This window comes from Rhinatrema bivittatum, chromosome 3 (assembly GCF_901001135.1).
Source record: "Rhinatrema bivittatum chromosome 3, aRhiBiv1.1, whole genome shotgun sequence".
Classification (NCBI taxonomy): Eukaryota; Metazoa; Chordata; class Amphibia; order Gymnophiona; family Rhinatrematidae; genus Rhinatrema; species Rhinatrema bivittatum.
In genome coordinates, this window is record NC_042617.1 from 32,639,244 (window position 1) to 32,666,690 (window position 27,447).

The following is a 27,447-nucleotide window of genomic DNA, read 5'->3' on the forward strand; positions in this document are numbered from 1 at the left end:
TGCAGCAATGGTCGGCGGATGTTTCGTCCAAGTCTCAGTTGGGTTCCCTGCTGTGTAACGGCCATCTTTTGTTTGGAGAGGACCTCAAGCAGTTGATGAAACAGTTAGGGGCAACAAGGTCCACAAGTTGCCAGAGGATAAGCCTAAGTCCAGACAGTCCTTTCAGTCTCAGGCCCGTTTCCGAGAAGGCAGAAGGCCTCGACATGCGAGAGGGACAACAGCCCCACAGAGACAGTTTGCAGGCCATGATCAGTCCTGGGCACAGACTTTTCGAGGAGCTTGGAGGCCCTTTATAGCCCCCACCAGAGGTTGGGCCCTGCGGGCAAAATTCTCCCAATGAGGCGAGGCTGGCCCACTCAGTTGTTCCCTTCTTAGAGGGGCGTCTAGTGCTTTTCTACGAGGAGTGGGCCTGTCTCACTCAGGATCAGTGGGTCCTCTCAATCATAAGACACGGTTATGCTTTAGAATTTGCTCGTCCCATCTGCGATCTCTTTTTTGATCTCCCCATGCATTTCGTTGGCAAAGCGATGAGCAGTTTGGGAGACCTTGGACAGGTTGTGGGGTTTAGGAGCCATGGTGCCGGTTCCCCCGGAGGAATGGGGCATCAGGTGGTACTCTGTTTATTTCGTGGTTCCCAAAAAGGAGGGCACTTTTTGCCCTATCCTGAACCTAAAAAGAGTAAATGCAGTGCTGAAAGTCCCGAGATTTCGCATGGGAACCCTAAGGTCGCTGATTGCGGTGGTTCGCAGTGAAGAGTTCCTAGCTTCCTTAGATCTAACGGAGACGTATCTTCATATCCCCATTCATCAGGATCACCAGCGTTATCTGAGGTTCATGATTCTAGGTCAGCATTTCCAGTTTCAGGTCCTTCCTTTCAGCCTAGCCATTGCACCACGGACCTTCACCAAGATCGTGGTAGTAGTGGCAGCGGCCTTGCGGCGCGAGGAAATTCTGGTACATCCTTATCTCGATGACTGGCTTCTCTGGGCAGAGTTGGAGGCCAGTTGTCTCTCAGCAGTCAGGAAGGTCATTCAATACCTTCAGTCGCTGGGTTGGGTGGTGAATTTCGCCAAGAGCCATCTCAACCTGACCCAGTGTCTCGAGTATTTGGGAGTCCGGTTCGACACGAGCGTAGGCAAGGTGTTCTTGACGGACAAGAGAGCGAACAAATTGCAGTCACAGATGCACTGTCTATTGGCGTTGTGGGTACCCAGAGCTTGGGAGTTTTTGCAGGTTCTGGGATCCATGCCTTCCCCCCTCGAGTCGGTTCCCTGGGCTTTTACGCATACAGAAAGCTATGATGGCACAATGGAATCCACTGTTGGAGTTTTTTCATCAGCCGGTATCACTGGATGTTCCTACGAGGGAAAGCCTCTCTTGGTGGCTCCAAACGTCTCACCTTCTTCGGGGGTCATTCTAGAGATACTAGATTGGATTGTTGTTACTACCGATGCCAGTCTTTCTGGTTGGGGGGGGCAGTTTGCCAGCTTCAGTCGGCTCAGGGCATGTGGTCGCCAGAGGAGCTTTCCTGGTCTATCAACCGCTTGGAGACCAGGGTGGTGTGATTAGTGTTGCTGGCTTTTCTGCCGATGGTCCAAGGTTTTTCAGTCAGAATTCTGTCTGACAATGCGGCGACCATGGCTTATATCAATTGACAGGGCGGTACCAAGAGCCGGATGATAGCCCAAGAGGCTCAGGAGTTAATGATCTGGGTGGAGGCACACTTGACCCAGATAGCGGCCTCTCATATATTATGGGCAATGAGAATGTTCAGGCAGATTTTCTAAGTCGCAGTCTTCTAGATCTGGGCAAATGGGAACTGTCAAGAGTCGGCGATGCAGTTCATTCGCGAGAAGTAGGGTTGCCCACATGTAGATCTGATGGCGTCTCGCCACAGTGCAGAAGCACCATAATTTTTCAGCCGCAGATGAGACTACGGAGCTGAGGGAGTCGACACTCTAGTAATTTGTCCTCAGGGAGTTCTACTTTATGTGTTTCCTCCATGGCCTCTGGTGGGCAAGATCTTGCGCAGAATAGAGAGACACCTGGGGGATGTTGTATTGGTGGCTCTGGAGTGGCCACGTCGCCCATGGTTTGTGGATCTCGTCAACTTGGCTGTGGATGGTCTGATAGGGTTCAGTCACCTCACTCATCTGCTCCATCAAGGTCCCATATTTTTCGATCAGGCAGATCGCTTCTATCTAGTGGCTTGGCTTTTGAGAGGCGACGTTTTAAGGCATGAGGGTACTCAGTGTTGGTTATTACTACCCTTCTGCATGCGAGGCGCACGTCTACCTCATTGTCTTACGTCCGAGTCTGGAAGGTTTTTGAGGCTTGGTGTGTGGCCAAAGGTGTTGCTGCTTTGCAGGCTTCGGTGTCCCAGATTTTATGCTTCCTGCAAGATGGCTTGCGCAAAGGCTTGACATTTAACTCTGTCCTAGTTCAGGTAGCGGCTCTGGCCTCTTTGTGAGGGACGATTGACGGAGGAACTTTGTCCTCTCATCCTGATGTTGTAAGGTTTCTTTGAGGGGTTAAGAATTTATGTCCTCCAGTATGGAAGGATATCTTGGAATCTTAATCTGGTCCTTCGAGCTTTGTGTAAACCAACTTTTGAGCCTCTTCGTAGGGCGACTCTTAAGGATTTGACCTTGAAGTTTGTTTTCCTGGTAGTCATTTGTTCAGCGCAGAGAATATCAGAGTTGCGGGCTTTATCTTGTAAGGACCTGTTCCTACAGATTTTGGATTTGGGGGTGTCCTTACGAATGGTTCCATCTTTCCTTCCCAAAGTGGTGTTAGCTTTTCATGTTAATCAGGCGGTCGAACGTCCAGCTTTTCCCAATTTGGATGCTTCTCCTCATGCGAGGGAACTCAGGCGTTTGGACATTCGGAGGGCCTTACTGAGATATCTGGAGATGACCAATGACTTTTGGAGATCTGATCACCTATTTGTTTTGTGGAGTGGCACAAAGAAAGGGCTCCAGGCTTCCAAAGCTACCACTGCGAGGTGGTTCAAGGAGGCTATTGGGTCAGCCTATATTTTTAAGGGCCACCAACTGCCGGAAGGTTTATGGGCTCATTCTACTCGATCGCAAGCGGCCTTGTGGGCGGAGGCTCAGTTGGTGTTGCCACAAGATATTTGTTGGATGGCTACGTGGAAGTCGCTGCATACTTTTTTGAGAGAGATTTTCACCTAGACGTCCAGGATCCAGAAACTCTCATTCTTTTGACGAGAGTGTTTTGTGAGCGGGACTCTCCAGGTCCCACCCTGGCTAGGGGGCTTTGGTACATCCCAGGAGTCTGGAATGATCTGGGTACGTACAGGGAAAGGAAAATTGGTTCTTACCTGCTAATTTTCGTTCCTGTAGTACCATGGATCATTCCAGAGCCCACCCGCTTAATGGAGGTGGAGCGTCTTCCACTCAGCTGTGCTCTTTTTGCTATGCAGATTTTGCTTCAGAGTTTTAACAAGTGTTTTTGCAAGTAAGTTTTTGTGCTTGGGTACATATCAATACTGAAGAACTGCAGGTGGCACCAGTGGTTATCAAGCAGTGTCAGTTAAACTTTCTCTGTCTCCATCTGCTGGCACGGATGCATAAAGCCAGGAGTCTGGAATGATCCGTGGTACTACAGGAACGAAAATTAGCAAGTAACAATCAATTTTCCTATGTGTCTCATCGGTAACAGTACAGGTTTCATTAGATCAATTCAGAAAAAACCCATATCCCCAGTAAACTCGGACTGAGGATGAAAACCTAAACCTCTCACATGCTCTTACCTGAACTACAAACATACTTTATCCATATAATCTTCCTTCAGAAAACACAATTTAAAATCCAAAGGCTCTTACAGAGAATGCAAAAAAAGAACAAAAATCCAAACTGGAAGCATCCCAATTGAGAGCACTGTTCCCCTCAGAAAAAAACAATTAGGTGCCAAAATACGGAGATCAAGAATGGAAGGCATCCCACCTCGCCCTTTTGGAAAAGTCCGATACAGAGAATACAGAAGGTACACCTATATAAAACCGGAAACATCCCACATAACCTCCATTCAGAAAGGGCAATTGAATGCAAAATCTTACAAAGTACTGTGACCTAAACTGGACACCCTTGTAACCTCTCTTCTGAAAAGGTGGAGGATATAGAACCCAAAACCCCCCTTTTAAGTAAAGGCCTGAGGATATATACAAGTACACGCCTTTCAGGTACAGTGTTTTAGCATAATTAACGCACAATTCTAATTGTATGCAAAAAAAACCAAACCAAAAAAAAAAACCAAACAAACCATAACAGACTGACAACTGATAACTAGATTGATATATTACCCGCAGAGAGCCTTACATGAATATGTTGCTGACAGATGGAAACTGCAGAGGCTAATCTGTGATCTCAAATGTTTGCTAAAATAAAAATGTTTTTAGTGTCTGCTTAAACAGTTTTGTTCACTGATGTTCCTGATTGTGAGCAGTAGAGAGTTCCAAAATACCTGGCCTGCAATGAACAGAGCACATTCTCATGTCTCATTTAAGCAAGCAAATTTGGGAGAAGGGGACATCTAGTAAATTTTGTATGGCCGACCGGAGATTACAGGTCGGAGTGTGCATTTTTAGAATGGAGAGGATCCAAAGAGATTTGATATTATTTAACAAGGTGTGGATGATGAAAGCAAGTTTATGATGTATCCTCCAGTGAGTGGGAAGCCAATGGAGGGATGACAAACCCGGAGTGATATGTTCTCTCCTTGTAGGCACAAGCAACATGCACTACCAAGATAGAGGGACCTGTTGCTGAAGCGAGGCTTGTATCTGTAAGGAGACATGCATAAGAATTTTTAATGGTCTGTAGCGATTTTATAACACATGCAGGAAGACCAGTATACAGAGTGTTACAGTAGTCCATGCTGGAAAAGATCAGCGATTAAAGCACTGTATGAAAGTATTTGGGTTTAAGAAAAGAATGAAGATGATGCAACATGCAAGTTTCATGAGTTTTTATCAACTGTTTTGATGTGTGGTCTCGTAGAAAGGGTGGAAAGAGTGACACCTAGATTCCGTACTTGGTCTGAAATTTTGATGTTAACATCCCTTCACATCTCTTTTTTGATGGTTTTATCAGTCTGATGATATGAAAGTATTAAGATTTTTGATTTGTCCATATTCAGGAACAATCTGTTATGTCTTAGCCAGGCATGAATAGAGGACAGACATAGTGACGCAAATTGAGTGGTGAGATCCCGTGTTGATTTAAGTGGAAAACAAAATTGTACATCATCCGCGTAAAGCCTGAAATGTACCCCCATATTGGGTAATAACCAGTAAAGAGGAGTGAGGTAAATGTTGAACAATGCGGAAGATAGGGCCAAGCCTTGAGGTACACTGGTCACCACAGGAAACCATGTAGATCTTTCTTTGTTTACACACACCTGTTGGGTGCGCTGAGAAAGGTAGGACCTAAACCAGGCCATAACGGATCCAACTATTCCAAGAAATGCCAATCTGCTCAGTAAGATATCCCAATGTAGAGTGAGTTATGGTATTCCAGGCCTAGACAACTGGATGGAGGGCCATCGAAGAATGGGTGGAGGTGATGGAATTGGTATAGCTGAAAGAATGCTGATTTTGGATACTGCCAGGATTTGAGCTTCGATTGGATGAGCTTGAAGTCCAACACAAATCCCAGGTTGTAACCTTGGCAGCTGAAAGGAAGAGATGCCCCTTTAAGGATTACATTAGATTTCGATCTGCCAGGTTCCTTTTTTTTTCCCTTACCCACAGTTGTTCTGTCTTTTGTGGATTTATAGTTTGTTTTGACATAGCCAATTGGAGGTCTTTCCCAGGCATTTATTCAGGTTGGCTATTGCATTGTCAGTGTCTGGGCCAAGAGAGCCAGTAGCTAAGTGCCATCAGCATATGAGTGGTAAGTGATCTGATAAATCGGGGGCAGGGTGGGGGGGGGGGGGTGGGGGCAGCCATGTATATATTAAATAGAGTTGGAGATAGGATAGACCCCTATGGCACTCCACAGGCAGGAGCGCATGGGCAGGATGATGATATTCCCAGTGAGCCAAGTATAATCTAACAATAACTGGGTAAATTACAGGTATTCTCTATACATGAATAATCATACAATATATACCTGTTTATATTTTTGAACAATATCTTACTTTATTACAAAAAAACTTTTCCTTTATAAAAACATTGACATTACATATTTAATTATCACTCGTACCTCATTCATTCAAACAAATACAATACAGTCAGTGATACATCTTTATAACATACATCAAATAGCAGCTTTATTTTAATTAAATTATTACCCTCTATACTGTTGTTACAATTTTTCCCTTGTTATCCTGTCATTTAAACTACTGTATTTTGCGATTACTCCCTTCTTCAAAAACTCAAAATGTTCCCATTTTTTTTCTTTTCCTTTCCTTACAAAACACTCCCTTCAACAACTCTCAATTCACTTCATTCTTCAAGACACTCCTGTTTCACCCGATGAGTGATAATTAAATATGTAATGTCAGTGTTCTTTGTAATAAAGTAAGATATTGTTCAAAAATATAAACAGGATGTTCCCAGCGAGACAGACTGGTATCAATTTTGAAGGCAGGCGTTGAAGCAGACCAGTGCTGGGCCTGCTAACCCCAGTTCTTTTAAGTGGGTGATTAGGTTGTCTCAGTCAGTGTTGTTGAAAGCCATGGAGAGGTAGGAGAACCAGCAAGGCTGGTTGCCCATGATCCACACATAGTCATACTTCATCAAGTAGACTCACTAGTACCATCTCTGTGCTGAAATGTGGCCTGAAGCCTTACTGAACTGGGTCCAGACCTTTGTGGTCAGCAGGAAATTTGGGTAGCTGTACTCATACAGCATTTTTTGATGATCTTGCTAGAAATGGTAGATTTGAGACCGTGGTAATTACTCAACTCATTTGGGTCCAGGCTGTGTTTCTTTAGGGCTGGTCTAACTGTTGCTGTTTTTGGCTGTCTGGTAAGGTGTCCTTCCATTTACGGTGTACGGGAGATGGTCAAGTAGCCTGGATTTCACGCCTTAACTATCCAGCATGGGCAGAGTTTTTCTGGCATCTTATAGTTTTAAGGTTGAAGAGACCCATCAAGGCCACACCGATCCATTCTCTGATCCTGGAGATGCCTCACTCAGGTTGTCCCACAGCTAACAGTTGGCAAAAGCACAATGAAGACGATCTCTCCACATCAAATCTAAGAGTATTCCATGAATACTGGGCTTGAATGGAACACTTTTGAATTTGATGTGGAGAAACCTTTTCATTGACTCAGAATGTACTGAACAACTTAGGAACTTAAATGAACATTGGTGGAGCAAACATTTTAAATTTATTGGTTGTTAAAGAACGCACTGTTTGTTCCGGGTGCACAGTGGGGACAGGACCGCACTCTGAGCTTGCTTCTAGGCCTCGGGTCTCTTCTGACCCTGTTCTCCGGCTTCCCAGGGAGGCCTTGGCACGGGGAGACAGTTCCCTCAGGATTGCTGCAGTGTCCTACTGAGAGTAGCCATAGATGAGTGTTGCCCATGTTTCGCTGTGTGTGGGGTATCCAGTGTCAGGATATGGCTGCTTTTCTTCTGGGCCCTTTTATTTATTTTTTGCATTGTTGGTAAAATCGTGAGCTCTTCCATCCGTCATTGGCAGCGAGACTGGGGAAACTCGCTGAAGCAAGATCTTGTCATTACCACCGCTTCCTCTCAATACATAACGTACGCAGATGGACGCCACTGAGGTTTAGCCTTGGGATGCATGGTGAACCCCCTTAGAAAAGCATTTCAGCCCAGCGTCGTCCTCAACCATTCTCTCAAGTGCAGGCTGTTTAGTGGCCTCCTGAGCGTGCGAGTCAAGTGTATCAGCAGCAGCGAAACGCTGTCAGCAATAAATAAGTAATTTATGTTGAATTTTTAAATGTGTTTCAGTTTATCTCCAAGGTATCGCAGATTATCCTCCTCTTCCTCGGCGAATGACGAACTGGAACATGACAGGGTATGTATGACAGCACCCGGCGCAACCTGAAACGGCAGCCTGCGTTTAACTTTTGCCTGATGAAGAAAGGGCGAAGCACTAAAATACTTCAAACTGTTAGTGTAACAGCATCGCATGCCTGAAGTAAGGACGTTAGATGCTTTGTGATGGCGGGCGGGGGCACAGGAGGAGAAACAAGAATGGGTCCTTTTATTGCCCATCTGCTTCCACCTGACTTTTACGAGTAACCTGGGAAGATGTAATCCTGGGAGCGTGAATTCAGGCCTTTCGTTTTGCCACTAGGACCACAGCGTGACGTCAAGACGGGGCCACTTTACCTCCCCGTGCCTCCAGCGCCCACTCAGACTGCAAGCTCATTAGGGCAGCGGTTCTGTGCGCCTGCGCGCTGTGCAGCAGTGCATGCATGACCAGTGCTATAGAAGAATATAGTATCGGGTCATTTGATGCGAAAACCTTTAGCCCGCGGGTCAGCCTGGTGACTGTGTGGCAGTGCTGTTCGCTTCTATGTGGAAGGTCCCTGGTTCGGTTACCCGGATCAGGTTTTCCGCACCCTGGGTTGGCGGGGGCTAGGGATGCTGCAGACAGATCATTGGCAGCTCCTGGGTTTGGGAGAGGGGGGGGGGGGAAGTCATGGTCATCGTCTAGGAGGCACCTGCTGGCTGGCTTTAGAGTCAGGATTTTGGGAGGAACCCTGGTGAATGGCTCTTAGCCTCAGGACCATTGCTGTAGTGGCCAGATTAGGGGGAGGGAGGGACCTATTCAAATAGGTGGTTGTGAATGGTGCCAGGATCCCAGCACTCTCTCCGGTTGAGCGGGAAGGAGGGTAAAGGAAGAACTATTGGACCAGGAAACTGGCCAGTATGCAGCTGGCGTGTTGGGAAAAACAGACAATTCAAAGTCAAAATGGGAAATAACAAATCCGACTCAATCATAATAAACCGTGGTGTCCCCCAACACTCGGCTTTATCCTCTACGCTCTTTAACATCTACATGCTGCCACTCTGCAATCTCCTAACAAACCTAAGCATCACCCATTACTTATATGCAGACGATGTCCAAATTCTCATACCCATCACTGACTCCCTACCCAAGGCCCTTGAGACATGGGACGACTGCCTCTCCTCTATCAAACACCTCCTCACAAACATGAACCTAGCCCTAAACACCAACAAAACAGAAATCCTCATTATATCTCCCAATGTTTCCCCTATTTCTCTCACAAACCCCAAAAATCGTCTCCCACCCCCCTTTCCCCTCACAACTCAAGCACGAAACCTAGGCGATACCTTCGATCAATTAAACTTAAAAACCTTCATTAAAAGATAGCCACTTCAAGCTACATGCATTAAAGAAATTAAGACCCCCCTCCTACATGCTAACGACTTTCACACTGTTCTGCAGACCATCATATTCTCCAAAATTGATTATTGCAACTCCCTCCTCCTAGGCCTCCCAACCTCCACCATCAAACCTCTTCAATTACTACAGAATGCTACTGCCAGAATACTCACTAACACACGGAAGAAAGACCATACATATTACTCCCACCCTAAGAAACCTACACTGGCTCCCTATCTCTTCAAGAATTCAATACAAAGCACTAACCCTTATGCACAAGACACTGTTCAATAAAGCTATATACACTGGCTACATACAAGACCCCCTATGCTTCCATCCTTCCAACAGACCCCACCAGATCTGCATACCAAGGAATAATCCACACACCCTCTCTCCCAAACTCACACACCTCTCCTCGACAAGAAACCGAGCTCTCGCGATAGCAGGGCCATCCCGCTGGAACACCAAGCCTCCCCACCTCCGCACCAAGCCATCTACACAGACATTGGAAAAAAAAAAATTAAAAACATGGCTCTTCAAACAAGCGTTTGAATAACCCCCTTTCTTCTACCAAGTACGCCGTCAAGCAATCTCGATCCTTAACCCGCACCCCTGTTATGATATAGTTCTTCTTTTCCCTGCTAAATATATATTTGGTACCATCTGGACCTTGTCCAACATACATATGTTCATTCTACTCTCATAACGCTTTAGTCTGCCTTCTGACTGTTGTATTTATTTACACTCCTTTTAACTATATATCTTAACAATTGTTCCATGTGAATGTTACTTTTTCTTGTAAACCGATACGATGTGCAAACGGTGATCGGTATATAAAAGCTGTTAAATAAAAATAAATAAAATTTTATTTGGCCAGGTTGTTTGCTGGCAGAACTTCAGAACCGTCAGTATAAAGCCAGTATTAGTACTGCGTCTGCCTGGGTCTGACTCCAGCACTCCTGCTGCCACTAACCTGCATCCTCCCCTTCGAGCCCACTCCTCAGTGCTGGCACCTCTCTTGCTGTCACTCCTTCCCTGCTGGCAGGAGAGTGGATCTGTTGCTTTTCTAACCTGCTGCTCCTGCCACTGTAGCACTTTTCCCCTCCTGCACAGTTCACAGTCTATGATCAGAGGGTAATGTCTCCAAATGGGTTAATTTTGCACTTTCCTTGACGGGAAGCGAATGTCACTCCTAAGGCAGGATATATTGAGTGTGATCTTTGGTCTCAGATTCGCTGCTAATGCCCTTCCTAGTACTCGCATTGTGCCAAAGAGAGCTTCCTTCTGGCGTTCATAAGATATTGCATGCACAGGCAGCATGTCTAGATTGTGCCTGTATGGTCTTTTTAATCAGGCCAGTGGCACTCACTAAAATTGGGAATATTTTTGTATCTTTCTCCCTCATTTTCTTGGTCTCTGATTGCATCTACTCCCACAGAGTGTACCTGGAGAGAGTTCCCCCCGCCAGAGGGAATCGGCCTGCCTGTCCGACATTGCTGCCTAAGATGTCCGCTGTCAACTTAAGATGGCCAAGACAGAGCTTTTAGTCTTCCCCACCTCTCCCCCAAAGCCTTGCTTTCTGACTCTGTGGACTCATCCTCCCAGTTCCCTTGGCCAGTAACGTTGGGGGGGGGGGGGGGATCATCTTCGATGCGTCTCCTTCTCTGCACGCAGCCAAAGCTAAAGTGTGTTGGTTCTTCCTCTATAACATCGCTAAAATCCATCCGTCCCTTTCTGAGCATGCCATCAAAACGCTTACTCGCTCTCGTCACCTCCCGGGTAGAGCACACAGCAACTTGCTCTTTACTGGCCTCCCACTGAACCGTCTTTCTCTTCTGCAGTCCTTTTCAAAATGCAGCTGCACGACATTATTTATCTTCAGCACGGCTATATCCACGTTAGCTCCTCTTCTGAAGTTGCGGCACTGGCTCCCCCCCCCCCCCCCCTGCTTCTGCAATGCAGTTCAGGCTTCTCTTAATAATCTGTAAATGCATTCCCTCTGTTCCTCCTCATTCCCTCTGCATCCTTTCTTGCAGAAACTGCCTTTATCTATGCCCTTCTCCTCCACCACCAACTCCCCAGTTCCTTACTTTCCACTTGGCTGTGCCGTATGCCTGAATAAACTTTCCCGAGTCTGTGCGTCAAGATCCCTCCCTGGCCGTATTCAGGTCCAGTTTAAAACCTCTTGCCTTTTGAAACTGCTTTTAAATCCAGAGTTATTCTATATGATTATTCTGCTTGGGTATGAACAAATACTGAGGAGTAGCAGTTAAGAGAGGGCGCTCTCAAAGTTTTTCTTTGTCTCCATCTGCTGGAGGGGAGGCAAAACCCAGCAGTCTGGGCTGATCCGTGGTACTACAGGAATAAAAATTAGCAGGTAAGAACCAATTTTCCTGCAAAAGCCAGAAAATCTTTAAAAATGAGGAATGGCCATAATTATAGGTGCATGTTTCTTACTGCAAAAAAATAAAATAAAAGTATATTGATTCACAAAACCCTAGGTATATCAGGGCAAAAAACCACAAAATGCACTAGAACCAAGAAATGGGATCATTAGTAGTTTCAGGAATCCACTTTGTGCTGTTGATTTTAAAGATTCTCTGCCTGGAAAAGTGTGAATATGTGTACCATGAGGCAAAAACATGCTTATCACATCTGGGCCAAAGTCCACACTGCTCACTGTCCCTTTCACCTTGAAATGTTTCAATTTGAACCATTAGCATTTTGAATGAAATGCTTGTGATCCGAGGAACACCAGAAACCAGCCATCCGTGACCGAAGTAGTTGTGGAAGGTGCTGTACTGCAGTGGGATATTGGGAGCAAAGGACAGGGTTGGCAGGCCATGAGACATCTAGACCCAAAGAGTGTAATAAGAATAACTGGAATGCTACTTATTCCTTACTCAGCGTTTGTCAGTGTGCACGGGTAGCACTCTTATGAACTAGTGATTTTCACATGGAATGATGGTATATAAAACACACAAATAAAATAACTGCATAAGAAAGACCAAAATGGCCCATTCAGTTTGACCAGCATGGTGTTTTGGGTTGTATTTGTATTTTTGTATTTATTAATATTTATATACCGTCTATGCACATGACCCTAAACAGTGAATACAAAAACATACATGCATACATAAATCTTGCATAAATAAAAACAAACAGTAAACAAAGTGCTGCTGCCAGAATTATAAAGTTATTAGGGTTCAAAGGAAAGCTTGTCTCTCAACAAAAAGGCTTTTTGCATTGCTCTAAATGTCTTTGCAGAAGATGACAAACGTAGTTCCTGATGGAAAGAGTTCCATAAAACTGGTATGGCCACAGAAAAAGGCTCGCTCTCTTTTAACTGCTGGATGAGCATGACCCTCAGTAGGGACATCTAATTAGTCTTGCTGTAGCGATCGTAAGGCTTGGCTAGGCTGGTAAATCTGAAGCAGTTTGTTGATCCGTGGAAAAGAATCAAGTGGAAACAGTTTGTGTGTCAACACTGCAATCTCGTGCACAATTCACCAATGAATTTGAAGCCAGCGAAGATCATATGGAATGTGTACTGTAATTTCTCATGGAACAAAAAACAGAAATAAGACGGCTGCAGAATTTTGCAATAACTGCAGGAAGGCCAAGGTACAGCGAATTACAATAATCGATTAGTGGTAAATTCAAAGCTTGAACTGCTGCATGAAAATCCATGGATAACCATAATGGTTTCAGCCCCTGTAGGAACCGTAATTTAAAGAAACCTGATTTTATCACTGACTTTAATCTGATATTTGAAAGTCAAACCGGAATCGATGCATACTCCCACACTTTTCACAAAAGGAGGTAATTGAATAATAATATTCTTCAACTGTATTGTCTTGGATTCCGAGGAGTGAAAGCCAGTCACCTGAAACAAGGATGTGCACAATTGAATCTGAGCCTGCAGCCATGCACACAGACTGAACTCCAAAGTATAGGCCAGAGCAACACAAAGATGGAGTCTTCAGCCATGTGATGATCTTGATAACTTCCTGTGAGACCGTGAATCACACAGAGAAGAAGAAACGGCAATTATTCTTCCCTGTAAAGACGTCTGTTTACACCTCCCCATGTGCTAGTAGACCTCCGACGCACAAACCGCTGAGCATGTCCTTGGAAACTTTCTACCTAGCCAAGAAACCAGCTATGAAGCAGTATTGTTCAACAAATGTCCACTGATAGACCTTATTTCCAACAGTGAGAATATTCACGTGCGTCTGGACCCAGAAGGTATCTTCAGTATCCCACCGATCCTTTATCTAAAGATGGTGGTGATACCCAATCGGAACCAACCTTGGGTCTTATGGAATGAGAACAGGAACCTGACCTACACAGACTATGGATTTTATTCCCCAGGATTTGCAGATTTGTATCTGCCTTGCTGATACAACTCTAATTGTTGCAGTTCACTACACCTGTGTACCTGTGTACTAGTAAGCTTAGGACTAGAGTTCCTTGCTGAAGCATAACCTGCTTCGTTAAGCTTGGGGTAACTGCCTTGTCATACTTGCCAACTTCTACCCCTGCCAGAACTTTAGCAAGTCAAGTCCTTTTTTTTTTTTTTTTTTTTTTTTAACCCTGTTCCTACCAGCATACCTCACAGAAACCTCTGGGATCTTCTTTCTATGAGATTGGAATAACCTATCTTTTGCCTGTTGGGGTATTGCTGAATCCCCCCCATGTCTTGCTGTAAAACAGGTCCAGGATCTCTGCAGGAGTTTGACCCGCCAATGACTAAGGCAAGGGTCAGGAACCTTTTTGGCTGAGAGAGCCATAAATGCCACATATTTTAAAATGTAATTCCATGAGAGCCATACAATATGTTTAAAACTAAATACAAGTAAATGTGTGCATTTTATGTAAGATCACACTTTTAAAGTACAATAAGTCTCTGAAAATATTACACCAGGCCTTAAGACACCAATACATCTCCTATTAGGAAAACGGACCAAGTCAGGCTGCTATAGAGTCCTACACAGAAACTACACGCCAGCAGAAAACCTCACCTGAATCACGTGCTGTCCCTCACCTAACATAGAATAAAGAGACTAAAACGCATAACAAGAAGCATGCAGAAAAAACTGAATTGGAAACTGCAACAAGCCAGAGTCTCTGTTTGCAGTGTAACAAAGGAAAAAAGAAACATCACCCATCCTTATAAAACAAATCAAGAAATATAAAATCATCAGCAGTAAAACTGTACTAACAAAAAGAACATATTTCGAAACAGCTGATGAGTGGAATATCCAATAATTAAAAACTCATATAAAACATTTCCAGATACCACAAAATATTTCAAAATAGCAGACACAAAGACCCAGTAATGAAAAATAATAAGGATACAAAAATTTTTTTGCTCTGCATACCTGGGAACGTTTGATATCCAGGTGTCCTGAGATTGTTCTGAATTAGCAGGAGGTGGGGTGGTTTGCTTGGAACTTTCTCCTCTCTCAGTCACATACCAGTGCTCTCTCTCACACTGGCTCTCAATGACACACCTATACACACATGCTGTCTATCTTTTCACGCTGAAAAGAAAAGAATAGATGCCTGTAGTCTAAAATTAATCCTTTATTGAAGTGGAGACACAAGGGTAGCCCGACTCTGGCCGAGTTTCGCCGTCACAAAACGGCTGCCTCAGGGGCTTAAATCAATCTTCTTGAGTTCATCAATCATAATAAATGAAAGATGATCGTATAGATCACGATGTGATCTCTTATACTGCTCCGTCTTGCAACATTCACAAACATCGATCTCCACTTGTTTGACTTCACAAGTGGAGATCGATGTTTCATTTATTATGATTGATGAACTCAAGAAGATTGATTTAAGCCCCTGAGGCAGCCGTTTTGTGACGGCGAAACTCGGCCAGAGTCGGGCTACCCTTGTGTCTCCACTTCAATAAAGGATTAATTTTAGACTACAGGCATCTATTCTTTTCTTTTCATCCTGACGGCTGTTATAGATCGCCTTCCTTTGTGCTTTTTGGGTCCTATCTTTTCACGCTTACACACACACAGGCTTTCAATCACATAAATACATGCTGTCTTTTTCTCTCACACACAGACTCTCATTCACATGCTTACAAACATGTCCTCTCTTTCTCTCATTTACACACAGGCTCTCAATCACATACTCACATGCTCCCTCACCTAAACCAGCTCTCAATCACACACAGACACACATGATCTCTCTCTTACTTATACACACAGGCTCTTAATCATACATACACATGATTTCTCTCACAAACAAAGGATCTCAATCATACACACATACTCTTTCACACAAACAGGTTTTCAATCACAAACTTACACATACAGGTTCCCAATGGTAAACTTACATTCATGCTCTCTCTCTCACAGGCAGGCTCTCAATCACAGACATACTCTCTTTCACATATACAGGCTCTCAATCACAGACATAGGGCCTTATTTTCCAATATCGCATTGGTAACTCATTAGGGGGCGTTACCAATGCAAATGAGGCTTCTTTCGTGCAGTGGGGAAACATCGTGTGCGGCGATGTTTTCGCCATTCGCGAAAAGATTAGCGCCGCACGCGATGTTTTCCCACTGCACGATGATTCTTTCAGTCTTTTATCGCAGTGCACGATAATTGCCAGTTTCTTTTATCGCGGTGCACGATATTTCGATAGTCCCAGACAGCCTGTTTCAGGCTCCTGGAGAGAGAGAGAGAGAGAGAGAGACTTACTATAGTGCCTATGCCCTACATAGGTATTTTAACCCCTATAGGAGGGCCACCTACTAACTCGGGGTGGGGATTAGGTATCGGGTGCCTGCGCGGCAAGAAGAGGCCACGCTAGTGCGCTCGGCATCGGCCCGAAGAAAAGAAGACTGCAGCGCGGCTCGGAGGAAAATGAAGAGCTTCAACCGCGGCCAATGGGACTCCGCCTCCGCGAGGGCTGAAAATGAAGAGGTTAGCATTGGGAGGAGGCTGCTGCTGCCGCGAGTTCCCGGAGAGAGAGTGTGAATGAGCTCATTCACTCTCTCTCCCCCCCCACCCCCACCCCGGGAACTCGCGGCAGCAGCAGCCTCCTCCCAACGCTAACCTCTTCATTTTCAGCCCTCGCGGAGGCGGAGTCCCATTGGCCGCGGTTGAAGCTCTTCATTTTCCTCCGAGCCGCGCTGCAGTCTTCTTTTCTTCGGGCCGATGCCGAGCGCACTAGCGTGGCCTCTTCTTGCCGCGCAGGCACCCGATACTCTCCACTTCCTCTTCCGGGCCGCGGGTGGGGGCGGGAAGAAGAGAGCACGCCGGTGCCGCTGACTCCAGCTGTCCTGCCGCGTTCCGCCCGGGCTGACAGCATTTTAAGCCCGGGCGGAGGAGGACCGGGCAGCAGCTGGGTCAGCGGGAAAGTGTGGCGAAACTTGTCTGCGAGCCAGATGCAGCCCTCAAAAGAGCCATATCTGGCTTGCGAGCCATGGGTTCCCAACCCCTGGGCTAAGGGTTAAATAAGCTGGTTTAACGTTTCATCTGGGTTAATTAGTTGGCATTGCGTATTTGTCAAATGCATGTTGTCTTGGAGATAACGCATGAGTTTGTGTGTATTTTTCATAATGGTGCTTTGTTCTGTAAAACTTAGAAAGTTAAAAACAAATACTTATTTACTGTATTAAATCTTATGCTGCTAAATTAAACTGATCGACTGCCTCACGAAAGATGTAAGCTTCCGCTCCCTTAAAAACTATTGAATTCGTATCAATGATTAATTAGTTAAATCTGCTAATCACTTGTCTAATTACCCTAAAATTCTCATGCTGCATTATGAGGATTTCAGTTTTGGGCACATTGAGTGCTAAGTTGTGCCTCAACCCAATGTCTTACAGTAGATATACAACAAGAAATGAATGCGGAGGTCTCAGCCCAGGGAGAGGCCAACGAGAGAGAGAGAGAACCGGATGTCATCTCACAAGAGCCCAGTCAATATTCCTCATATTGGTGACATGTAGACTTTAAACAACGTAGCAAACAAGACTGAGCCCTGTGGGACACCTGTTGCAGTTGGATGCCAAAGAAATTGGCTCACACTGTGCTGTACTTGTTGCATCTGGACACTCAAATAGAATTTATACCATGTTCAGAGTTCCTAGGATTCCACATTCTCTAAGACGGTATAAAATAATTTGATGATCGATGGTATCAGATGCAGAAAAGATATCAAGTGCAACCAACACACAATTCCTTTCTTCATCAAGAGCTTTTTTTTTTTTTTTTGCAAAATACTTTTTATTAAAGCAACAAGATAATCATACAATATCCTTCAGCAGAAATCTGTTGAAACCCTCATAAGAACGTAGTATTTACAGTTCAACAAAATAGAATATTAAAGACATTGCTCTTTTTACTGAGTTCACAAAAGAAAGTAGCAATATCTCTGTACTCGGTGATTTTTCTGAAACCGAATTGAAAAAGGGATCTAAAATCTGATCATGTAGAAAACCAGCGAGCTGCATAAGAATAATGGACTCCACGTTTTTGCAATAAAAGATAAAGAAGTAATTGGCCTTTAAATTTAGCAAATCAGTAGGATCAAGAGCAGGTTTCTTTAATAAGGGCGCCTAACGGAAGCTCGCGTCAACAGATTTAGGACAATGACCTTCCTTCAGTGAGAGCTTAATTTAATGCTGCGACTAAAGGAACAAAAACATCCTTGTTGGCCTTAAGAATCATCAATGGGCAAAATGATGACTTGAGAGAGAGAGAGGAGATAATGTTTCAAACTTCAATATCCTGCATGGTTGTCTTATTAGATTGTAAGCTCTGTTGAGCAGGGACTGTCTTTTTGTGTGTTTGTACGGCGCTGCGGATGTCGTGCAGCGCTGTAGAAATGTTAAGTAGTAATAGTAGAAGACTGTGTCAAAATCTGAGCATTTGATTGCACTGGGCCTCTGGTAGCTTTTTTTAAACTATTCAGGCACATGTGTAAAGATTGCAGAGGTACTAACTATTTTGCGTGGTAAAGTAACTGGGTTGTAGCTGTTGCTCTCTGCAGGCTAGCGGTCTCTTCCCCCCCCCCCCCCCCACCATACAGAAAGGACGCCACAGGCTGCCCCGGTGTTTCATTTCCATCCTAGGGATGGTATCCACCGTGTTAATTCCACATCCTTTTGAATTCCGTCCCCGTTCTTGTGTTCCCCGCCTCCTCTGGAAGAGCGTGCCAGGCTTCTGCCACTCTTTCCGTGAAAAAGTATATCCTGATTCTGCCACACCCCCACCCCCCTTTCCCCCTGGAGTTTCATATTGTGACCCCCCCCCCCCCCCTCTAACTCTACAGCTCCCTTTCCCTTGGAAAAGTTTTGTCTCTTGTGCAATTTTAATACCTTTCAGATATTTAGATGTCTGTATTGTATTCCCCTTCTCCCCCCATCCCTCCTCTCTCCTAGGTTTAGGCCCCTCATTTAATCTCATCGCACATGCTTTTAGGTGCAAACTGCCTACCATTTTGGTTGCTTTTCTCTGAATGCTTTAATTCTCCAGCCTCCAAAACTGAACTCAGTACTCCTGGTGAGCATCACCAGTGCCTTTTACAGGTGCATTATCGCCTCTTTTTTTTTTTTTTTCCTGCTGGTTATAGCTAGTCACCGACTTGTCACATTGCTTCGCTTCGTTCAGACCATCAGACACCGATCGAGCTCTCTCCCAGTCTGTGTCCATCAGTGTCTCGCATGCTAAAAATACCTGCTCCCAGAGAAGGACAGGGCTCAGTCTGAGGGCACAGCAAAGCGGTGGGGGTGGGATTTGAACTCTGGCCTCTCCGGGTCCTACTGGTCATGTGCTGTCAGCCTGCAGGACCCACAAAACTCTGCCGGAGCAGAGTTTTGTGGGTCCTCGACATCCGGGCTGACAAGGTGGATTGGCCAGTCCAGGTCCTTTAGGAGTCTTCGCACTTGGCTTAAACAGGCAGATATTTCATTATTGAACAGGGCCGGCAAGAGGGAGATATGAACAGGCTGGGTGAGAAGCCAAGGGGAAGATGACTGCAGGTAAAATGAGGCAGCATGGCAGGAGAAGATCTCATAGGGGTGAGCTGAGGCGGAAGTCACAGGGCATGGTAAATACATCAGATCTAATTCTCTGTCCTTACAGGAGAGATTTCGCATCTATGCTGCCGTCGGTTTCCAGGCTTGGAGGACGAATATCAAACCTTTGGAAACTAATAATCAATTCCTTTTGATTTCTAGGGTTTCTGCTCCTGGGTGTCGGCTGTCTTTCAAATGCAGTGAGTACAGCAGAGCTGATTGATGTTTGCATGATCTGTAGTTCCTATTTCATTTTGTGTTTTATTGGGCTGGGGGAGGTTTACTTTTACTTTCTACAACTGCAAAAACTCGAAAGGAGGAAACCTGGCAGGAGTGGTCCCCTGGCTTTTAGTTGCTGAGGGCTGGGGGATGCTCTGTAACATTTTTTGCTAGTGTGCAGTGAAATACCAGGAGTCCTGTACAGAGAATAACCTGCCCCTGCTCTTACCACAGGGGTGTCAAACTACAGTCCTGAAGGGCCACAGACCAGTCTGGCTTTTAAGACATCTGTAAAGATTACACACGAGAGAGATTTGTGTAGTACCCACCATATGTCATACCCTTCCTGGAGAATGCTGTCTGTTCAAAATTCAGAAAGCTTTTAAAGGCATGATTAAACTTTGTCTGCTTTTAATTAGCTTATTGCTTATTCCCTTATTCCTAGGTGCCAGGATACAGTACATGAATGTGATTTCCTAGATTTATAAAGGCTGACCCTGCACATTAGTCTCCAAACTTAGAGTAATGTAAGAAATGTTGTTTGAAATGTGCTTAGTAGTTGTATTATGATTTTGTCTTCAAATTTATAATTTATTTGGGGGTTTTATTTGCGTTTTATGTATGTATGTTATCTATGACTCATTTTACTCCTTTGTTTAATTTTGGATTTAACTTGTTTTATGTACTGTTCTGTATCCTTGCTGAATGTTTTGGGAGCCTCCTTGGGATTATAATGAAAGGCAAATGACAGCTGTAAATAAATATTGGCATACAGTGGAGGCAATGCTTGCAGATATTTCTCATGCATGATCCTTAGGGGATATCTTGAAAGCCTAACTGGTTTGTGGGCCTCCAGAATTGCAGTTTCATACTCCTGCTGTACCAGATTTGCTGTTTTCGCTAGTGACCAAGGGTCTGGGGTGGCATAGAAACATTTTGGGAACAGTTGATGGCAGAGAGCTGAGTCCCCCTCGGCACTGGGAGCTGCTGGTGTAAAATGGGAGGACAGCTGGGCCCAGCTCCGGGTCAGCCGCAGATGCATCTCTTTAGCCAAACTGTCTGTTTTGCATAAGAGCTGCCACAGAAGGGTGAACTGTATCAGAATAGAGTGTCGCTGGGTGAAAATATGTAATATGTATATAAAGAGAAAGTATAGTACAGTTATGATATTTATGAATGCACTTTTGGGACAGTTTGTGGTGAGATGCTGGGGGCGGGTCCTGCTTAAACCCATTGTGCGATCATATGGCAGACAGTGTAACTGTAGGTTTTAATAAGTGTATTGTATTGTGTATGAGATGCTCATTTTTGTAATGCATGTCTTGTGCCATTTCAGGTTTTTAAGTTAAAAAAATAATAATAATAATAAACACATTTTCCAATGATATCGATGTACTTTCTCCTGCTGTGATCAGTTTGTTTCCAAAGCAGCATGAGGTCCTTTCATGCAGCTGAGGTTCTCAGAGATTCCATTACGGTTCATACGCATTATTTATCAGCAATGTTCAGGAGACCGCCCACTCATCTGCATAGACTCTGGGGCAGCTCTATTCATGTATACTTTACAGCAGCCTTATAATGACACATTTTTGCTTGGGTCTAGAAAGCTTAATGCAGTGATTGATAGGTTTAGAAAACTGTACAGGGTGTGATGGTGTTCAATGAGAGAGGGTTTCCTTTGGGTACAGAAAGCTGTAGTTGTCATGTGAGACGAGATGTAATGAAGAAAGGCTTCCCTCCAGTGGAGATGTATGTATGTGAGGTCTGAGGAAGAGTGGTAATGAGAGAAGGTTTCCCTCAGGTATACAAAAGCTGTATGTGAGGTGTACTGTAATAAGAAGGGGTTTCACTCAGGTGTAGAAATGTAGATGGGTTGTACTGTAATGAGTGGGTTTCCCTATGGTGTATGAAATGTACCTTAATAAGAGAGGGTTTCCCTTATGTGGAAAGGTGTATCAGCTGTGCTGTAATGAGAGAGTTTCCCTCTGGTGCAGAAAGGTGTATTACAAACAATATACCCGTGTATTTCAATGAATTTTATCTTCAATTTTTATTATTTAACACACCTTTAAAAACATAACACATATCTATTTATATTACCCATACACACCACATTCACTCACACAATAATGAAAATATTAAAAACCAACAATACAAATTTGTTACACTTTAACAATACTATTGCAACATTCCCTAATTTACAATGTAAACATACTCCTCTTTTATTATTAATTACCCCAATTTCTACCACTATTATATTTAACACAAATGTAGACAATCATTTATAATTAAAGTTCCTTATTAAGTTCATATTTCATAGGTTACATCCTAACATAGTGAACATTTAATTAAATTGCCATTCGCATTTTCATGAAATTCATAACTTGTATTCCAACACAATCGATATTGTAATTTCTTTAATCTTATCCCGACAGGAAGCTCCTGTTTCTCCCATTGGTTTCTTCAGGGGATTTTGTTCACATAATAATTTGCAATCATAAATCTCAACTTCATTGCCCAAATCTCAGCAGTACCGGAAACCTTAAAACCAAAAAAACATGTGCCAAATGAATACGTGCATCTATTACCCCAATGCTCCTCCTTCTAATAAATATTTTTAAAAAATTTTTTTAAACAATTTGGAAAAATATCTTATTATTTCCCTAGTCATTGTTATCAACATCACTGCACTTACCCAAGCTCCAATGCTACAACTTCCATTTAAACCGCTATATATTTCTTCAAAAACTGCTTTACCGTTGTCTATTTCATCAGAAACTGCTTTACATCTATGCAAATTCAAAAATAAAATCAATATGTACAAGCTGCACAATGTCTCCACGTAACCAGCTCTCATTTTTTTAAAACCATTATACTAACCTGGAATTTATGTCACTATATCATTCCCTTATGTTCTCAAACAAGTATTTCATTACCCATGCCGACCATTGTTCCATCATGTCGTTATCTGTAACAGATAAACCACCTTTAACCTATCCTATCCAAAATATTACCATAAGTAATCTTCTATCCGAAACAAAAATCACTTACTTTATTACATATGAACCACCTCTTGCTTCAAACCACCATATTTCACACAGCGTCTCTCCTTCACAGAAAACGCCACGGCTGCGCACTACCTACTTCCTGTTGCCTGTTCTTTTTCAAGCTTTCCCGCGCCATTGCAATACCCTAAAATATGTGTTATGTTTTTAAAGGTGTGTTAAATAATAAAAATTGAAGATAAAATTCATTGAAATACACGGGTATATTGTTTGTAATACTTGTCAGTGTTAATACCTGTGGTAGACCCAGGATAATTTTATTAATATAGCAGAAAGGTGTATGTCAGGTGTACTGTAATGAGAGAGGGGATTCCTCAGGTGTAGAAAGGTGTATGTGAAGTGTGCTGTAATGAGAGAGGATTTCCCTGCGGAGTAGAATGGTGTATGTCAGGTGTACTGTAATGGGAGAGGGGATTCATCAGATGTAGAAAGGTGATTGTCAGGTGTACTGTAATGAGAGAGGGGGTTCCTCAGGTATAGAAAGGTGTATGTCAGGTGTACTGTAATGAGAGAGGGGATTCCTCAGGTGTAGAAAGGTGTATGTCAGGTGTACTGTAATGAGAGAGGGGTTTCCTCAGGTGTAGAAAGGTGTATGTGAGGTGTACTGTAATGAGAGAGGGGTTTCCTCATGTGTAGAAAGGTGTATGTGAGGTGTACTGTAATGAGAGAGGGGATTCATCAGATGTAGAAAGGTGATTGTCAGGTGTACTGTAATGAGAGAGGGGGTTCCTCAGGTGTAGAAAGGTGTATGTGAGGTGTACTGTAATGAGAGAGGGGATTCATCAGATGTAGAAAGGTGATTGTCAGGTGTACTGTAATGAGAGAGGGGTTTCCTCAGGTGTAGAAAGGTGTATGTGAGGTGTTCTGTAATGAGAGAGGGGATTCATCAGATGTAGAAAGGTGTATGTCAGGTGTACTGTAATGAGAGAGGGGGTTCCTCAGGTGTAGAAAGGTGTATGTGAGGTGTACTGTAATGAGAGAGGGGATTCATCAGATGTAGAAAGGTGATTGTCAGGTGTACTGTAATGAGAGAGGGGTTTCCTCAGGTGTAGAAATGTGATTGTCAGGTGTACTGTAATGAGAGAGGGGATTCATCAGATGTAGAAAGGTGTATGTCAGGTGTACTGTAATGAGAGAGGGGATTCATCAGATGTAGAAAGGTGATTGTCAGGTGTACTGTAATGAGAGAGGGGGTTCCTCAGGTGTAGAAAGGTGTATGTCAGGTGTACTGTAATGAGAGAGGGGTTTCCTCAGGTGTAGAAAGGTGTATGTGAGGTGTGCTGTAAGAGAGGGTTTCCCTCTGGTGTATATGAAGTGTGCTGTAAGAGGGTTTCCCTCTGGTGTATGTGAAGTGTGCTGTAAGAGGGTTTCCCTCTGGTGTATGTGAGGTATGCTGTAATGAGAGAGGGTTTCCCTCTGCAGATTGGTGTATGTGAGGTACGCTGTAATGCAGATTGGTGTACGTGAGGTACGCTGTAATGAGAGAGGGTTTCCCTCTGCAGATTGGTGTAGTGTGAGGTGTACTGTAATGAGAGAGGGTTTCCCTCTGGTGTAGTGTGAGGTGTACTGTAATGAGAGAGGGTTTCCCTCTGGTGTAGTGTGAGGTGTACTGTAATGAGAGAGGGTTTCCCTCTGGTGAGGTGTACTGTAATGAGAGAGGGTTTCTCTCTGGTGAAGAAAGGTGTATGTGAGGAGTTTTCTAATGAGAAAGTTTCCCTCTGGTGTAGAAAGGTGTATGTAAGGTGTAATGTAACGAGAGAGGGTTTCCCTCTGGTGTAGTGTGAGGTGTACTGTAATGAGAGAGGGTTTCCCTCTGGTGTAGTGTGAGGTGATCTGTAATGAGAGAGGGTTTCCTTCTGGTGTAGATTGGTGTATGTGAGGTGTACTGTAATGAGAGAGGGTTTCCTTCTGGTGTAGATTGGTGTATGTGAGGTGTACTGTAATGTGAGAGGGTTTCCATCTGGTGTAGAAAGGTGTATGTGAGGTGTACTGTAATGAGAGGGTTTCCCTCTGGTGTAGTGTGAAGTGTACTGTAATGAGAGAGAGTTTCCCTCTGGTGTAGTGTGAAGTGTACTGTAATGAGAGGGTTTCCCTCTGGTGTAGTGTGAAGTGTACTGTAATGAGAGAGGGTTTCCCTCTGGTGTAGTGTGAAGTGTACTGTAATGAGAGAGGGTTTCCTTCTGGTATAGTGTGAAGTGTACTGTAATGAGAGAGGGTTTCCCTCTGGTGTAGTGTGAGGTGACCTGTAATGAGAGAGGGTTTCCCTCTGGTGTAGTGTGAGGTGACCTGTAATGAGAGAGGGTTTCCCTCTGGTGTAGATTGGTGTATGAGAGGTGTACTGTAATGAGAGAGGGTTTCCCTCTGGTATAGATTGGTGTATGTGAGGTGTACTGTAATGAGAGAGGGTTTCCCTCTGGTGTAGAAAGGTGTATGTGAGGTGTACTGTAATGAGAGAGGGTTTCCCTCTGGTGTAGAAAGGTGTATGTGAGGTGTACTGTAATGAGAGAGGGGATTCCTCAGGTGTAGAAAGGTGTATGTGAGGTGTGCTGTAAGAGGGTTTCCCTCTGGTGTATATGAGGTGTGCTGTAACGAGAGAGGGTTTCCCTCTGCAGATTGGTGTATGTGAAGTGCGCTGTAATGAGAGAGGGTTTCCCTCTGGTGCAGATTGGTGTATGTGAGGTGTAAATGTAATGAGAGAGGTTTTCCCTCTGGTGTAGATTGGTGTATGAGAGGTGTACTGCAATGAGAGGGTTTCCCTCTGGTGTAGAAAGGTGTTTGTGAGGTGTACTGTAATGAGAGAGGATTTCCCTCTGGTGTAGTGTGAGGTGTACTGTAATGAGAGAGGGTTTCCCTCTGGTGTAGTGTGAGGTGTACTGTAATGAGAGAGGGTTTCCCTCTGGTGTAGTGTGAGGTGTACTGTAATGAGAGAGGGTTTCCCTCTGGTGAAGAAAGGTGTATGTAAGGTGTACTGTAACGAGAGAGGGTTTCCCTCTGATGTAGTGTGAGGTGTACTGTAATGAGAGAGGGTTTCCCTCTGGTGTAGAAAGGTGTATGTAAGGTGTACTGTAACGAGAGAGGGTTTCCCTCTGGTGTAGTGTGAGGTGTACTGTAATGAGAGAGGGTTTCCCTCTGGTGTAGTGTGAGGTGTACTGTAATGAGAGGGTTTCCCTCTGGTGTAGTGTGAGGTGACCTGTAATGAGGGAGGGTTTCCCTCTGGTGTATAAAGGTGTATGTGAGGTGTTCTGTAATGAGAGAGGGTTTCCCTCTGGTGTAGAAAGGTGTATGTGAGGTGTACTGTAATGAAAGAGATGCTGTATGTGAGGTGGGAGGTGAGAGCTGTAATGAGTTTTTTGTTTTTTTTTTTTGCTGCTCTTTACTTGCAGAGATGAAGAGATCAACGAGCGGTGTGGCAGTGCTGCCATGCACTACCTCTCCTTTCAGCGCCACATCATCTGCCTGCTGATCGTTGTCAATATCCTGTCTGTGGGGGTCATCCTGCCTGTTAATTTGTCAGGAGATTTGCTGGGTAAGGAGCTTCCCTTTACTTTTGGTTTTCTGCACGCATTACCCTGTCGTTTCCCTAGCCTGCTCCTTTTTGACACATCGGACGAGCCTCCAGCCTTGTGCTGCTGTGTCAACGTGTTAGATGCATTTGTTTACGCTGTATTTAACTCGCACCTTTTCATCGCTGGCTCAAGGCGCGTTGCCTAGAGGTTCAGAACAGGCTGTTTCCTTTTATCGTTCCTGCGCCTGAGTATGCCTCTGAAGGATTGGCATCCCTGGGCTATTTGGCAACTGAGTCTGTGTCTGATTGAGGGTGCCCAGGCCTCCAACAAAATTCCTGAGAAGTATAAACTGGGGGACATTAGTCTGCAGTGCGTCTTCTGATTTCCCTTCATCTCTTCTGTTTGTGCCAGAGGGTGTAGCGTGTTGCTGGGGTATGAATCTGACTGGCAGAGGGTCGGTGGTAGGTGGTAGATGGTGGTTCATTCGTGGTTTTGGTCTGTTTTTATTATGAATGTGGGTTTGTTGCAACTGCTTATGCGGTACGTACATTTTATAAATAAATTAATAATGCCGCCAACTCCTTTGGCCAGGAGAGGCAGGATTCTGATTCCGCTGTCCTCTGGCCACCATTTGTCCCCATAAAATTAGGTGCCTGAGCCCCTCCCCCAATTGCCATTGGATCTGCTGTTCACAGTTGCAGGTATCCCGCATCGCGGGCAGCTTAGCCCGAAGTGTCGTTGGGGAAAACACGCCGTCTCGAGGAAATGGCGGGGAGGGGGAGATGATAGGGAGGTCCCGGTCTGCTGCTGTCTAAAGCCTGCACGTGGGTGCTGAGGTGAAACACCGCTGGGCCTGCTCAACCATGAAAATCAGAAGCGAATATCCACCCTGGGGATTAACAAAGGATTCCAAGTAGACAGCAATACTTTTATAGTGGGAAGTCGGCAAAAAAAACAACAAGCTTGGATATTGGTTTTTGAAGTCATTTTGAGCCACGTTTGAGACTCTGGTAAAATTGGGGCAAAAAAGATGCAAAAAAAAAAAAAGAGAGAGAGAAATTTCCATGTGCAGTTTTGAAAGGATTCATCTTTTACCCCTGGCTCCGTATTATAATTATTATTAGGTGTCTAGCATGGCGGCTTATTCTGCTGCATTCTGGGCTTTCTAGCGCTAGGAGCTTTCGTTCATGGACGTTGGCAGTTCTTCCCTTTCCTCTCGCCTGCCCCGCTCCCCATGGCAGGGCTGATCC

The 27,447-nt window shown here is 44.4% G+C and overlaps 1 protein-coding gene across 11 annotated transcripts in view; it reads left to right on the forward strand.

Annotated features, from left to right (window-relative positions):
• TMEM63A (transmembrane protein 63A) overlaps nt 1-27,447 on the forward strand; it is a 171,874-nt gene that overhangs the window by 28,174 nt on the left and 116,253 nt on the right. For all 11 annotated transcript variants that reach the window (XM_029593072.1, XM_029593069.1, XM_029593065.1 and 8 more), the window contains 3 exons: nt 7,949-8,015; nt 19,570-19,607; nt 26,075-26,217. In XM_029593072.1, coding sequence (XP_029448932.1) covers nt 7,949-8,015; nt 19,570-19,607; nt 26,075-26,217 — 248 coding nt within the window. The remainder of the gene's footprint in view (nt 1-7,948; nt 8,016-19,569; nt 19,608-26,074; nt 26,218-27,447) is intronic.